Genomic DNA, 15455 nt, shown 5'->3' with positions numbered 1-15455 from the left:
CTAGACACATTTTTAAACCTTGATTGGTATTTTTTTTCCCATTTTGGTAACAATATACTACTTTTGCGGTTTCTTGACCACATTATGTGTGATATTACTGTTACTGTGTAGGGTACACATGTATTTTCTGTCTGGTCATGTTGACCACTATCCTCTTCTGTTTGTATTTTTTTTTTGTCCTGTCTTTGTTGTTGTTTTTTTTTTAAACTTTAATAAATTTTCTGATTAAAAAAAACATTGTCTCCCCACTGTTCTTCCACAAGTTGCATACATTTGTTAAGACATTTCTGTGTAAATTCCTTTTTTTACAAATATTAAAAGATTTAAAAAAGAAAATTGCTATGTATATAGTCATAAAATCAATAAGGATAGAAGCTCATTTGGTAGAAACAATCCAACTAATCCATGTATGCTTCATTCAAACACGGTTACTTATAGAAGAAACAAATTGTATCAAACCCAGCGGCATGCACTGCGCTTTCTTGGAGCCTGCTTACACACTATTTATTTTGGAAAGTGCTGGACATTTGTGCCTCAGACTATGCCTTTAGGGTTCATCTTCAATTCTTTGAAGATATTTTCCAAGGAATATGATGAAACAAAAAGCATAAGGGAAAACTAAGGCCAATTTCACACACTTACTCCGCCAGCATGATAATTCTACATTGCCAGGGTTCTCCCATCAAAACAATGTTCATTTGAAACAGCACAGGCCAATAAAAAAAATAAAACATGGCGATTATCCTACTGAAGAGAGAATGTCACAGGTCTGACATCTCTAATTAGATACAAGGCATGTGCTAATTTACTCTTCAAACAAAAATATTTTTTCTCGTAGCCTGTGTTTGTGCGGTTTTACACTGCGATAACATTTCCCTTTAGTATTTAATAAAACACATGTGCACTAGGCTAATGGGGGAAAAAAACAAACAAACCAGTGCCTTAGACGTGCATGCACAATAGAACTTTATGTTCCTAAAAACTGATGAATGTGAAGAGGTTGTGAATATTTGACACAAGATGAAAGAAGCCAGCTTGAGAACAGGTTTATGTCGTTATTAGACCGTATAATAATACTATTCTTGTCTAATAAATCTAAAAACAAATGCTATCTGGCTATAAAAAATAAAATAAAAAATTTAAAAAAAATCAAACCTAAGCAGAAAGACAAGTCGCTAAGCTTGCATAACTCATTTGCCACTTCAGATGATGTTTCCTATTTATAAAGTAAAATCATTTGCTCGGGAGTTTAATTAACAAAATTAATACTACTGAGCGGGTAATGATGTATATGGCTATATTTTAAAAACGCATTCTACAGATTTCATTGCTAGAGCGTGAGCTCATGGTGCGTGAGCAGGAAAACTCCTTCCAGCAGTTTTTGTCCAGTACTTTGTCATATTACAAATGACACATGCCTATATTTGTGAAATTATGGAAAAAATCCTACCCTTTCTCAAACGGATGCCTGGTGCAGCACCCTGGCATGCATTATGTAAATAAATGGAGAAAAAAAAAAAAAAAATAGTACTGTAATAGAATATTTGTGTGCTTTCTGCTGAAGTACAATAGAGCTGTGCTGCTTGATGGCTTCCCATTACCATGGTCTTACACCAGGGAAGGAAGCAAACACGACATGTGCAACCCGCTATAAAAAAGGAGTCCTGATAAAAGGACCCCAGTGCTAGAGCTTCTGGTGGTGTCTCCACCCTGTATGTTCTCCAAACATTACACTAGTTTGCCATATGGTGATAGAGGACCTGTTCTGTAATGCTGAAGATGTTTCGTACCTTATCGCAGCCACTTCTTCAGTTCAAATGAACTTATGAAGCGTCTTCAATAAGCTACGAAACATCCAGCATTACAGGACAAGAGCAGTTGAATGTGACTACTACTAGATGTACCATGGCCTGGATCAATACGCACCTTTACAGCCAATAGAAATTAGACTTGTCAGTCAAAAACTGGAGGAAAGGCTTTCACGCACCTTAAAAAGGAGAACTATGAGGTGAGTGAAAATCACTCTCCTCATAGTTTGAGCCGACGTGCGCCAATGAAACTGTCACACGCCTGCTCAATAGATCGGGAAGTGAGCGAACACATAGCGTCGCTCGCTCACTTCTCGATCATGTCCCTGCAGAGAGCCGTGACTGTCAATCAATGCTCCCTGCAGGAATTCCCTCCCCGATCCTTCAGCGCTGACTGGCGGAACGGACGGGGAGGGGGCGGGTACAGCTGGCTCTGCCTCTGGATAGGCAGAGCCAGCTGTCAATCACGCAGCTGGGTGGATGTCAACAGTAATGTCGGGTTCCGTCCCGGCTGCGGCGGTCTCAGTATACCGCAACTGAGCTTTGGGTCACAGGAGGATGCTAGTTCGTGTCCTCCCATGACCCTTAGGAGAACTATGGGGAAAACACTGACGCCATAGTCCTCCTTTAAATGTCACATATGGACCAAAAATTACAAAAAAGTATAAAAACAATTTTTATACTCTAGGTTTTCTATGTGCAAATTAATCCACTATTGAATTTACTAGCTAAATTGTATTTGCATACTTTTCTTTTATTGAGGGTATTAAAGCACATTCATTTACAGTACAGATGTGTTAATTTACATCACCAAGGTGGTGTGACTAGAATAGGGACAAACCATACAACAGCTCTACGAGAAGCATGGAGGATTACAAAATCACATCAAACAGAAATATTTCTTATCTAAAGTGTGCTCTGTTTCTAACTGCTGAATAACTTACATGAGGTTTCTTTCGATCATACAGAAGAGACATTGGTAGTTTGCTCTGCTTCATCACCACCTTATATGGGTCTTTCATTACAACCTCCATCTCTTCCTGGAACTTTTGTAAAGATGATTGCTTAATCACACGGGTATTTCCTGATTAAAAACAAACAAAAATCTCTACTGAACAACAGATACAAAAAGACAAACCTATCTATGAAGTGCACTCCAACCACAACAGAAGAAGGCACTAAAAGATTCACAACAAAACTTACCAAACCATTTGATGTTGGGCTCCACTCGAGCCACTGTGCCTGATGGGACCGAAGACTGATATTGTAGATGCTTAATCACTTTCCCACGATCGTTCCTAAAGCACAAAACCAATGTTTATAAACAGATTCTACTGTTTTACAGGATCCTAAAATGCATGTTTTTCATGTGTTCGCAGTCCTCCGGGTACTCTGGATTTCTCCTACACTCTGAAGACATGCCGGTAGGTTAACCGTCTCCTGTCTAAATTGGCCCTAGTTATGTGTTCAAAGGAACCTAAAATTCTAAGCTCCTTTAGAGCAATGTAGATCACTATATAAATTGTCACACTATATAAATACCTGTATTAAATAACAAGAACCACACCTTGATAGATTTACCAGACAACTGGGTTTTGAATACGTGTTTTTCCTATAAAAGAATTTTGGGCCCAATTATAAAGCAGCAGCATGGCTTTATAGAACATGCACTGTACAAATATGACCTTTACTTCACTTGCTTTGGGACACTGAAAGAAGTGAATCATTTTAGTGAATACGGGAAGAGCTGGGAGTAGAAGAGTCCAGGACCTGTCAAAATGCAGCACCATGACAGCTATTAAACAGTCTTAAAAGGAGAGATCAGCACTAGCAACCTACAGAATCACCCCTGGTGGGTAAATGTACACCCTTTGTGTCACCCAAACCTTAAACAGCTCCAAAGTAACTCAACAGTTACAAGTGAACCTGACTTGTACAGGGGTGTGGACATTTTTTTTAAAACTACTTGTCCAAGGGCTAAAGTGGGGGCCAAATCTACTTATCCTTCACGACAATCTACTTGTCCCAATACAAAAAATAGGATTTTTGTACTCACCGTAAAATCCTTTTCTCTCCGTTCATTGAAGGACACAGGGCAACAGATCGTAGATCCTGAATGGTAGGGTATATCGCCACCTGCAGGAGTAGGACGCTAGGCACATAACAAAAAGACAAGACAGCCTAGGGGCGGCCCCTGCTGGTGGCCCAACCCCTCACTTGCTGACAAGTCTCAAGTAACAAGCAGTTAGGAGTGTACACCCCATAAAAGAGGGCGGGACCTGTGTCCTTCAATGAACGGAGAGAAAAGGATTTTACGGTGAATACAAAAATCCTATTTTCTCTCCCGTTCATTGAAGGACACATGGCAACAGATTGTAGATCCTGAATGGTAGGGACGTCACCCAGCAGTACACACACTGAGGGATGGGCAACAACAACCAAACACCCAAAAGACACCTCAAATAGCCGCCTGCAACACATTGCGCCCCAAACCAGCATCCTCCGATGCCAAAACATCCACCTTGTAAAACTTCACAAAGGTGTGAACAGAAGACCAAGTAGCGGCCTTACAAACCCGAGAAACAGAGGCCCCATGCCGGAAAGCCCAGGAAGCCCCAACAGCCCTAGCAGAATGGGCAGTGACAGGAAACGGAGGCTCACGCCCCTTAACGGCGTACGCCTGAATCACAACATTACGCATCCACCTAGAGATTGTAGCCCCCGACGCGGCCCGACCCGTACGAGGGCCCTCCGTGAGCACGAACAGGGAGTCGGTCTCGTGGAAAGAAGCCATAGCTTCCAAGAAAACACGAAGAGCGCGAACCACATCCAAACAGTGGAGCGCACGCTCCTTCCTAAGGACCGGCTTCGGACACAGGGAAGGCAAGACAATGTCCTCATTCAGATGGAATGCCGACACAACCTACGGCAGGAACGCCGGCCGAGGACGGAGAACCGCCTTGTCCCAATGCAAAACCAGCAACGGGGACTTGCTCCGACACCCACCGAACGGAAGTGATGGCCACCAAAAAGGCCACTTTCTGTGACAAAGACATAAGCGGAATCTCCTGAAGAGGTTCAAACGGGGATTCCTGCAACACTGAAAGCACGAGATTCAGATCCCACGGAGCCAAAGGCGAGCGGACAGGGGGAGCAATGCGCGTCACCCCCTGAACAAAGGTGCCAACCAGAGCACTAGACGCCAAAGGCCGCTGGAAAAGCACCGCCAAGGCAGAGATTTGACCCTTCACAGTACTCAAGGCCAGCCACCCCGCACGGCAGGAATGCAGGGATTCAGCTGATGGAGAATAAACGCGGGGACAGGTCCCCAGCCTCACACCAGGCAAAATATGCCCTCCACGTGCATGGTAAATCTTTCCAGAAACCGCTTTGCGCGCTCTGAGCACAGTGGAAATGACCGCATCAGAAAACCCCCGGTCCTTCAGGACCTGGCTCTCAACAGCCACGCCATCAAAGCCAGCGACTAAGAAGGATGGAACACAGGTCCCTGGGACAGACGATCGAGGCACAAAGGCAGCCGCCACGGGGTGGCCACCCCCAGCTGAACCACGTCCGTGTACCACACCCTCCGAGTCCAGTCAGGGACCACGAGGATGGCGGTGGCGCCCTCGGCCGCGATCCAACGCAGAAGCCGGGGCCACAGATACAGAGGGGGAAAGGTGGAAACCAAACCGTAATCCCAAGGAGCCACCAGGGCATCCATGGCCTCCGCCCAGGGGCCCAGGGATCCAGGGCCCGGGCCACAACCCTGTCCTCCTTCCGGTTGAACCGAGACGCCAGAAGATCCACCCCCAGCGACAACAGAGCTGCTGAAAAACCTCCGGGTGCAGAGACCACTCCCCCGGATCCCCCGACTGTCGACAGAGGCAATCGGCCGCCAATCGTCCACCCCCGGGACGTAGACCGCCGAGAGAGCCAGGACTCGATGGTCCGCCCAGGAGAGAATCCCAAACACCTCGCGACCCCGCTCTTCGTACCGCCCAGGTGGGTGAGGTACGCCACTGCAGTGGCGCTATCCGACAGGACCCGGGCCGCCAGACCCCGGAGCCGGGCCGACCAATGAAGGAGAAAGAGGCGAATCACACGAAGTTCCAACACATATCGACCGTCGGGACTCCTGCGGCGACCAACGACCCTGCACGGTCACGGAGCCCAGGACCCCGCCCCAGCCCCAAAGGCTGGCGTCCGTGGTGAACACCGTCCAATTCACGGGAAGGAAAGACTTCCCCTGCACCAAGGCCGGAGATTGAGGCCACCACCACAGGGAGGCCCTCGCCTCCCGAGAGATCCGAATCTCCCTGTCCAAGGACAGGGAGGACTTGTCCCACTGTACTAGGATGTTCCGCTGCAGGGTCCCGGTATGATGTTGCGCAAAGGACACTGCCTCGAAGGAGGCCACCATGAGACCCAGGACCTGCATGCAAAGCTGAATGGGCGACCACAGGCGAGTCCTCAGTAGCCGGACCGTGGAACGGAGCTTCAGGAGCCTGTCCCGAGGAAGAAAGACCCGGGCCGCGACAGTGTCCAGAACCAAACCCAGAAACTCCAGGCGTGTAGAAGGCACCAGGCAAGACTTTCACAGGTACAGAAGCCACCCGAACTTCTCCAAGGACCGCACCGCGACCTCCAGAGCCGTCACCATAGAAGAATGAGACCTCGCCCGTAGGAGCAGATCGTCCAGGCACCCCACGATCGAAACAGCGCCAGGATCGGGACGAGCACCTTGGTGAACACCCGTGGGGCCGACGCCAGCCCAAAGGGCAGGGCCACAAACTGAAAAATGGTCCACCCCCACCGCGAAACGAAGACACTGCTGATGAGACTCGCAAACGGGTACATGAAGGTATGCAACCCGGATATCTATGGAGGCAGGTCACCACGGACCGGACCGACTCCATCCGGACACCGACGGACCCGCACGAAGGTGCTCAAGCATTTGAGGTGCAGGATGGGCCGCACCCCCACTTTCGTGGGCACAGTAAACACGTCTGAATAAAACCCTTTGAACCTTTCCGAGGACGGAACCGGCGAAGGAGAGTCGCGTGTTGGACAGGAAGAACCGGTCTCCCGGACGGGACAGAAACATGAGCATGTAGCCCGAAGAAACCAGCTCCCGGACCCAAGAGTCGTCGACGTGGGCCAGCCAAAAATCCGCAAAGAGCCGAAGGCGCCCCCCCCCCGGGAACCAGAGCCCGACCTTCATGCAGACTGGGGCTCGGCAGACGTGGGCTGCCATGGACGCTTGGAAAGAGGAGGATTTGTTAAACTTACTGCCCTAGTCGGAGGGCGGGCGAAAAAGCCGCTTGCGAGCGGAGAAAGTAGGCCCAGGCTTCCAGCGCTGTCCCTTCTTGCGCGCCTGGGTAAGGAAGGTACTCTTACGGTCAGAACCTTAGGGACCACACCCAAAGGTGGAACCAAACAGATGGTCCCCAGGAAAGGACAACTCCTGTAGAGCCTCCGTGGAAGCCTGAGTAGCCGACCAGCACGTAAGCCAGAGCAAACAGCGATGCGTCACTGCCGACACCAACACCCTGGACACCAAGGGCGCCGCAACCAAGGCCGAATTGCAGACATAACGAAGGCCTTGCACCACTGATCCGCTAATGCCACGAAAGCGGGGGAGACACTCTCCACCGCAAGACCCTGATGTAACATCCTAGCCCACTCAGTTAGAGTCTGAGAGACCAAAGCCAAGACCGGACGCATGAGAGCGCCGAGACAGAGTACAGAGACCGCAAAAGCGTTGCAGCCTTCCTATCTGAAGGGTCCTTAAAGGACGGAGAATCCTCCACCGGAAGAACCGTGGCCTTGTTCAAACAAGAGACCGGTGGATCCACCCCCGGCGTGGGAAGACCACTTAGACACAAAGGCCCCCTCTAAGGGGTAGAGAACCGCTTAGGGACCACAGAGGACTTAGTAGGCCGTTTCCACCCCTCATAAAGGGGATGTAAGGAAACACCTTGGCAGAACGCAGACACATACGCGTCCCAAACTGCACGTGCGGCAGCGTGGAAGTGCTGGCAACGTCCTCAATTTTAAGGGTCTCCCTGACAGCGCGGACTAGCGCCCGAGACCATTTCACGTTCCTGGACCAGGAGCGTAGACGCAGCCTCATCCTCACTGGTCGGATGAGGATGTGAGGAATCCCCCGCATCAGGATGAGGTGACGTCGTGGGGAGCGGATGCGGCTGCCCTGCACAGGCGGCCGCAGCGGACCTACAACAGGCCAATCCTCCACCCCATGAGCCCCAACAGGGGCTGAAACGAGCCAGGACGGCGGCCACAGAGCCGCCCGTAGGCCTCAACCAGACCGGGGCCTCGAGTATGCGCGTGCGCCAGTGGACTGTCCCTCTGCTCTCACTGAACCTCGGTGTCCTGTCGCTATGGCAACCCGGCATCTGCATTCGCAAAGTTATGGTAATCACTGCACATGTTGGATTGTTTACATAACCCCTTTTTCCCTGGTATAAGTGTATGCTTTACATAATGTGGTTTGATATGATTAATTTGCAACAATACTTAGGTTTCTCTTTCACTTGAAATTGGTGAATAGAAGCTTGTCTTTCTAATGACTCCATTGTTCACAGCTGTTTGGTTTTTTTGACGTCATGTGACGTCAGGGGTGTGTCCAAGGGTGTGTCTGCACTGCTTTATGTCTATTTAAACCCTCTCTGTTCTTATCATTGTGTCATTGCTATGCCTGATGAAGGGACCCTGTGTGGCCCCGAAAGTGCTTGTGTAACTGACATGAGTTTGCAATAAAATCTACGAACTTTGATCCTATAAGGATTTGGTGTGCTGGTGACGTTTCTGCAATTATCTGTATTTGGCGGCGCCATCCGCAGTGTTTTTCTTTTTTTCTTTCCCGGTCAGAAGCCCCCCCCCGGGACGAATCCCATAGGCGTCGGTGAGGACCACCCGTCGCAGCCGACCCACCGTAGCAGAGTACCACCTACCACCATTTTATTCTATAGGGTCTTGGCATTCAGAAAATATATAATGTTGGGGGGTTTTACGTCATTTTCAGGCCTAAAATGTGGAACATGGGTGCAAAAAATGAAAAAAGGGCCTCAGTAATGAAGGGATCAAAACTAAAGATGCACCAATACCGGTTTTTCGGTATCGATTACCGATTTTTTGCGTTCGGATCTCGCCGACACTGAATACTAATACCGGTGCTTCCGCTGGCATGGAGCAGGCTTCCCTAGTAATCAGGAAACCGGACAGAGGGTAATGACATCCCACCCAGGTTCCTGATTGCCACAGAAGCCGGCTCCATGTTGTTTGGCCTGCTTGATTGCGATTGGCCAGGAAACCTCCTTCCCGGTCAATCAGGAAGCCGGGTGGCGAGTAATGACCTGATTGACCGGGAAATTGGCTTGATTGACCGGGAAAACCAGGAGGCAGGTCATTACTTGCCGCACGGCTTCCTGATTGCACTGGAAGCTGGCTCCATGTTCCCCTACGGCACTGCCAGTCAGGAAATTTTTATCTCAACGTAAGTTCCAATATCGGGGAAGGTATCGGAGCATTTGGGTGAGTACGAGTACTTGCCCTAATACTCTGTATCAGCACTGATACTAGTATCGGTGCACCCCTAATCAAAACATATTTTACTGTGCTAAATAGCGCTTCTCACTGGTCAGCGTAGTCATCTGAAAACGTTGACCAATGAGTGCTTGCAATTTGCGAGCGAAATTCAAAATGCATAGGGGAGGACTGCGCTGGACAGCAGTACGGGGGACAGATAGTACACCCATACTTATTTGCATGCAGATGGCGGGGGCAGCAGGGTTTCATTTTTATTTACTTTTTCATTTTGTAAATCTTTATATATTTTATTTTTTTAACGTTTTAAATTTTCTTTAACTTTTTATTTATTTACTTTTTCCCCTTAATGTTCTTCCTATTACATAGGAGATTAAAATCCCTTATGTGATAGTTTGGAGGTGACAGGTTCTCTTTATGGAACTTGCCCTCCAACACAGAACAGGAGTTCTGTGTAGTTCCCAACAGCCGAGACAGGTGGCGCTGTGATTACAGCGCCACGATCTCAGAGAACACACAGAGTGCCCGTAGAGCAGACGTTTTTTCGTCTGCTCTATGGCTGAGCCGTTGTGCCTTAGTTTTCGGGGTCCCCCGGGTGTGCGGGCGACCCAGAAAAAACCACGACGGGGGGTGCGGGCAGAAAACGATCGCCGCTGCTCAAATTAATACAAGTGGTCTGATCAGACCACTTGTATTAAACGAGCGGCGGCTCCACAATGTACATTCAGCTCTGCTTGTCCGGAGCCGGGCTGAATGTACTTTAAAACTACTCGCCCGGCGCCCGAAAACTGCATGTCCCGGGCGCCGGGCGATAGGAATCCCACACCCCTGCTTGTAGGGTTGTCATTCTGATCCAGGCTTCCCTACCATGTGAGTCATGCACCTGTGACAAGCATTCAAGTAGGGAATCCTGACTAAATTAGAATAGAAATCTCCTCTATACAAGGACTAATACGGATAGCTGCATTATATTAATAGGTTTTGGGGCAATTCCTCAGATGAGGCACTGAAATCTCTTGAACCCAATGTATAAGTAGATCCCCAGCTAAGAATAGCAGACAGGTGCCTACTCTAGTATTCAACAGGAACATGAATGGAAATGGACATGAGACCAAACTCTGGACAGCATGTGTGCCTTCAAATACTGGACAAAAACTGCAGCTTTGGATTCAGATGAATCACATTGCTGTGACAAATCATTCTGAGCAATCCCCTTTGTGTCATAGAGGTCCAGGTAAGCCAAATGTAGAGAACATGCTGCTGCAACATGCTCTAGGTGTAACCAACAAAAGAACAGTCAAAAATTCAGTAGTCCACCACCTGTCCCCATCTTATGGAAAAATACTGAGGGGCCGTGATAATCCACTACCTCTCAAACGCTCTAATTGCCGTCTTACCTGTTAAAGTGCAAGTACAATTTTGTTGAGGAAAAAAAAAAACAAGCTCTCTAGCTGATCAATGTACACTGAAAGGATTTGCAAAATGTTGTAAAATCTCCATCTGTTTATGTTCTGAAGAAAAGCCTGTTTGTTGCAGTATGTCCTTCCCAAACGGATTTCTGAATGGGAGGGTCTGGGTTCATTATAATCAGCTGGTGGGCTTTCTGTGTTATGAGGAAAAGTTGCTGTGTCCGCATCCTTTTAGTATTAATTAACCCTTAGGGAGTATCCCACCAAAAATTAAATTCCTATTGCATGGGAAGCCAAAAATTGTACTAGTATTTTAGTGCAGACTTCTGGGAAAATCAGTCAGCTAATCACAGAAGCAGGAAGCGACATTTCTGGGGGCAATTCGTACACCAACTGTGTAGAGAACACCCCCAGGTCGCCATATTGCATTGAATTATTATATTTTTGGACAAGTTTAGAAAAGGTCATTTTTAATAACATTAGATTACAAAATAGTTTGTCTAGCAGTTATATATGCTATATTAAAAGGAGAACTATGGGGTGAGTGAATTACACTTAGCCCCATAGTTAGAGCTAACGTGAGACACAAACTGTCAATTGTGAGCTCTATTGATCAGGAAGTGGGCAAAGACACATCGCCGCTCACCCACTTCCCGATCATTTCCCTGCAGAGAGCAGTGACTGTCAGTCACTGTTCCCCACAGGGATTATCCTCGCCCCTGTCAATCAGCCAGCGGAGAGGATCTCGACAGTAATGTTAGGATCTGTCCCGGCTGTGGCACTCTCAGCATATTGCGGGCAATAGCCCACTATATACTGAGTTTTGGGTCACGGGATGATGTTAGTATATGTCCTACCGTGACCCAAAAGAGAACTATGGGATAAAAACGTTACCACATAGTTCTCTTTTAATTTCTACAATTTTTATTAGGTGGAGTTTCCCTTTGGAATTAAATGGCAATAATACTGTGCAGACAAGGAACATAGCAGTATTATAAAAATAGAAGATGCTAGTGCCCTTTAACAAAGAGTAGCCAAATAGTTTTTTTGAAGATGAGCCTGTACGAAGAAGAATTACATCAAAATATACTTAAACTTACCGCCGTTCTTTCTGGCGATACATATTGAGGCGCTTGATGGTTGCCCGGTCTCTCATATTGTTGCCTCCAGCACCCTTCATTCGATCTGTCGTCAAAAATATTAAACAGGGGTTATTGACATTACACAAATCTGACATAAGCGGTTTATACTCTACTGCTTGAAACTGATTTACCACAGTACCAAGTACTATTTTGTCATCTTTAACAGTGGTCAGCCTTGACACAATGGGTATGGAATGACTGACAGGGCTGGCTTCCAGTAGAGTGACCGAGTACCATATACTCAGGTCCCAAGCCACACAAAAAGGTAAACCCTTCCACTGTGGGGTAATGTGCAGACCTCACCATTAGGTAGAAACTGGCAGAAAAGCAGCTGCCAATAACCACATTTTTTTCGTTGCATATAAGAGGTAAAAGTATAACGGCTTTACTATTTCTAGGGTACTGAAATACAAAATACAAGAAATAACTCCAGGAGAAAAGGGTTAACTGCTTGTTTTGGTCTAGGGACTAAAGAAAAAAGTTATACCTCACTTGATCCTCCGAGCCAGCTTGTTGTTAGATCTGTCTCTGGAGCCTCTCTCTCCCCCTCCACTGCAGCGATCTAAGGTCCCCGAGTCATCACGTCCTATACACAGTGTATAGGGTGTGAGGATGCCAAGGGGCATACCATCGCTGCAGCGGACAAGTAGACAGGCTGAAGGGAGCGCTGTGACAGCAGGGTACAGGCGAGTATCATTTTTTATTTTATCCCCTAGATGAAAGCGAGCAGTTAACCCTTGTACTGGGGTGGTAGCCTCACTGCAAGGGTTAGTAAAATGTTCTCCCGGAGTTGTTCTATAAAAGGAAAAAAAATGTAATAATGTTTTCCCTTAAAGTGGAGTTACACTTTAGGACTTATTGACTTGTATGCACAGGTCTGTGTACCTTGGATGCACAGGTCTGTGTACCTTAAAAAAACATCCAGATCTCTGCACCCAGGAACCACAGTTGCAGTGTGCAGCTTGTCAATGGCAGGCTATGGCTGTACACTGGTAAACACTGATCCGAGATTGTCAATTCCTGCAGGTTCAGGTGCACCCAACACTACGCTCCTGGGCGTAGAGGTTCGGACAGTTTTTACGGCATATGGACCTTTTAATGCTGGTATACAACACAAATACATACCAATATTATAAAGCCATTTGTTTCAAACTGAATTCCAGGCTAAACATATACAGGCAGTCCCCGGTTTACGAACAACATAGGGACTATAGGTTTGGCCTTAAGTTGAATTTATATGCAAGTTGGAACAGGTACATTTTTTAAGTGTAACTCCAGCCAAAAATGTTTTTGTTTTGGATAGCATAGGGAAGGGTTTACCCCCTGTAAAGTTTGTTTTGCTGTGTGTGCTCCTGTTCAGAAGATATCACCTCACTTTCTGTCCCTGTGACAATTGGATTTTGAAAACTTGGGGTTGTCATGGAAACAAGGATTGGTGATAAAGATTCAGTGGAGACACCTTTTTTCCATGACCACTCTTACAGGATTGAATTTCCCTTCCTAGTTGTAGATTTATTTTCACTTCCTGTTGTCTCAAGGACAGGAAGTAAGATTAAATCGTTCTAATGAGGATACAGACAGCAGTAAAACCCTCACAGTGACCCTGAAGAAGAGGCGGGCACCCCAACAAGAGCCAACTTCCTGTAATGTACGTACAGTACTACAAACCAGACCCAAAAAGGCTGCCACTCCTCGTCAGCACAAGTGTGGTAGCATTACAACTACCCCTGCTGTACAGTAATAGCCTCTCTTTGTAAGTAGGAGCCGTATGTAAGTCGGATGTATGTAACTCGGGGACTGCCTGTATTGTCTAAAGCCAACAGTCATGGGGGTGCTAACTTGAATCTTGGTATGCTTTGTGTATTTCTTCCAGATCTCTGCAGTAGGAGCCAGAATAACAGTGAGGTTGTTGCCTTGCCCTGAAAGGTTAAATCACTTGCCAAATAGACCTTATAATCAGTGGGAACTGAGAAGCAGTGAAGAGAGAGACGGCCCATATAGATAATGGTCCTGGTGGGTTGAGTTATGCCCCTTTCACATGCTCCGATCATGAGGGATCAGTGCACAAATCCCCTCCGGGTTGGAACAGATGTCACCATTGATATCCGTGTAGTTTTTTCCTCCATCTTTACCAGGCAGCTGGATGTAAACAGATGGACGTCTGTTTACATTCGGTTACCCCAGATTCTGCATGACCAGGTAGGCTACATTGCCTGTATGTTTGAACTGTGCTGCGGTGCCATTCAAAATGTGCATTACAGTAATGATCGCTCAAACACAGCACGACACACTGGAAAGGCATGAATGAGGCCCAAAGAATGCAAGGTAAACCCCAACACAAGCCCATGGTAAAAGTAAATCCCTAGCCAAAACTTTTGTAGGTTATTGTTGAGGGAAGAATAGGGAGCAGTCAGAACTTCTGTCTGGTTTTTATTGCCATCTGTGTCTCCACTTGGAAGCTTTACCTTCTCTTTGTCCTGGTGATCAGTGTCATCAGAAATAAAAGTCAATAATGTTACAAACATTTGAGTTCTCACAAAAACAAGAGGTAGATTTACATATGAAGGCAAGATTTAAAACTGAAGGCAAAACTTTATTTCTATGTTCTGAATGGCATGGAGAGGCAATTAGAGCATGCGTCAGGTACCCGACGCTGTGCCCCCGTAAGGGATATCACCCTTGATATAAATTCCAGAGGTTTGCTTTCACCGGAACAGGAATTGGAAATCTCCAATGGGGACAGCCTGCTGACCACCAGGATTTCCTCTCATTTCCTGTTGCGGTTATCACACAGATGGCAAAACTACTTCCTTCTGGCTCCAGGAATCAGGAAGATCTCAGCTGGTGCCAGAAATGTGTTTGTTGTATACAGAGCCCTGGGGTGATAGCTGTAGGATCAGATCTACATTTTCTGCCACCATTGTCACCAAGGGAAAATAAGGGAGACAAACAGGAAAAATAAACTCCACCAAATCTTCTCCACAGATGCTGCAAGCTACCAACATACTGACATGTCCCAATCTAAACACAACTCTCAATCTCCCTTACTTATGGACACCTTCATAGCATTCTGCTGAGAGCACTGGCACATTTCGCCCCATGTGTCCGTGTCAGGAAACGTCTCCCCTCGTCCCCCCAGGGGGCTCACACACCTGGGTTAGAGCTGGAAGTGGACGGGTTGATGGTGCTCCGTCCCTTAAATCCTGGCTTCACCATGTTGGCGGCTTAGTCCGGTCCCCGTGCAAACTTCACACGCGGAAACAGAGAAGCGGCCTCAGCTGTTTACAGGCCGCACTAAAGAGACTGAGCTGCCACAAAGCATTCCGGGTAATCACGTGCTGACGGAGAAACTCCAGGCGCCATGTTTGATTTGGGCAAGTTGCCCTTCTGTGATTTAAATAGTAATCAATGTACTATACATATAGATAGATAGATAGATAGATAGATAGATAGATAGATAGATAGATAGATAGATAGATAGATAGATAGATGATAGATTTTATGACATATTCCGTTAATGGGATTGT

General features: G+C 47.0%; 1 protein-coding gene across 2 annotated transcripts in view; it reads right to left on the bottom strand.

Annotated features, from left to right (window-relative positions):
• The window catches only part of GNL2 (G protein nucleolar 2), a 51562-nt gene extending 36372 nt beyond the window's left edge, over positions 1-15190 (bottom strand). For both annotated transcript variants that reach the window (XM_018557242.1, XM_018557241.1), the window contains exons 1-4: positions 15081-15190; positions 11887-11971; positions 3012-3106; positions 2753-2892 (exon numbers count right to left, since the gene is read on the bottom strand). In XM_018557242.1, coding sequence (XP_018412744.1) covers positions 2753-2892; positions 3012-3106; positions 11887-11971; positions 15081-15144 — 384 coding nt within the window. In that variant the 5' untranslated portion in view covers positions 15145-15190. The remainder of the gene's footprint in view (positions 1-2752; positions 2893-3011; positions 3107-11886; positions 11972-15080) is intronic.
• Positions 15191-15455: the final 265 nt, after the last annotated feature.

This window comes from Nanorana parkeri, unplaced genomic scaffold, assembly GCF_000935625.1.
Source record: "Nanorana parkeri isolate BGI_ZX_2015 unplaced genomic scaffold, ASM93562v1 scaffold275, whole genome shotgun sequence".
In the NCBI taxonomy this organism is placed as follows: Eukaryota; Metazoa; Chordata; class Amphibia; order Anura; family Dicroglossidae; genus Nanorana; species Nanorana parkeri.
Note: the sequence above shows the minus strand (reverse complement) of the source record. Positions and strands in the feature narration are given on the sequence as shown.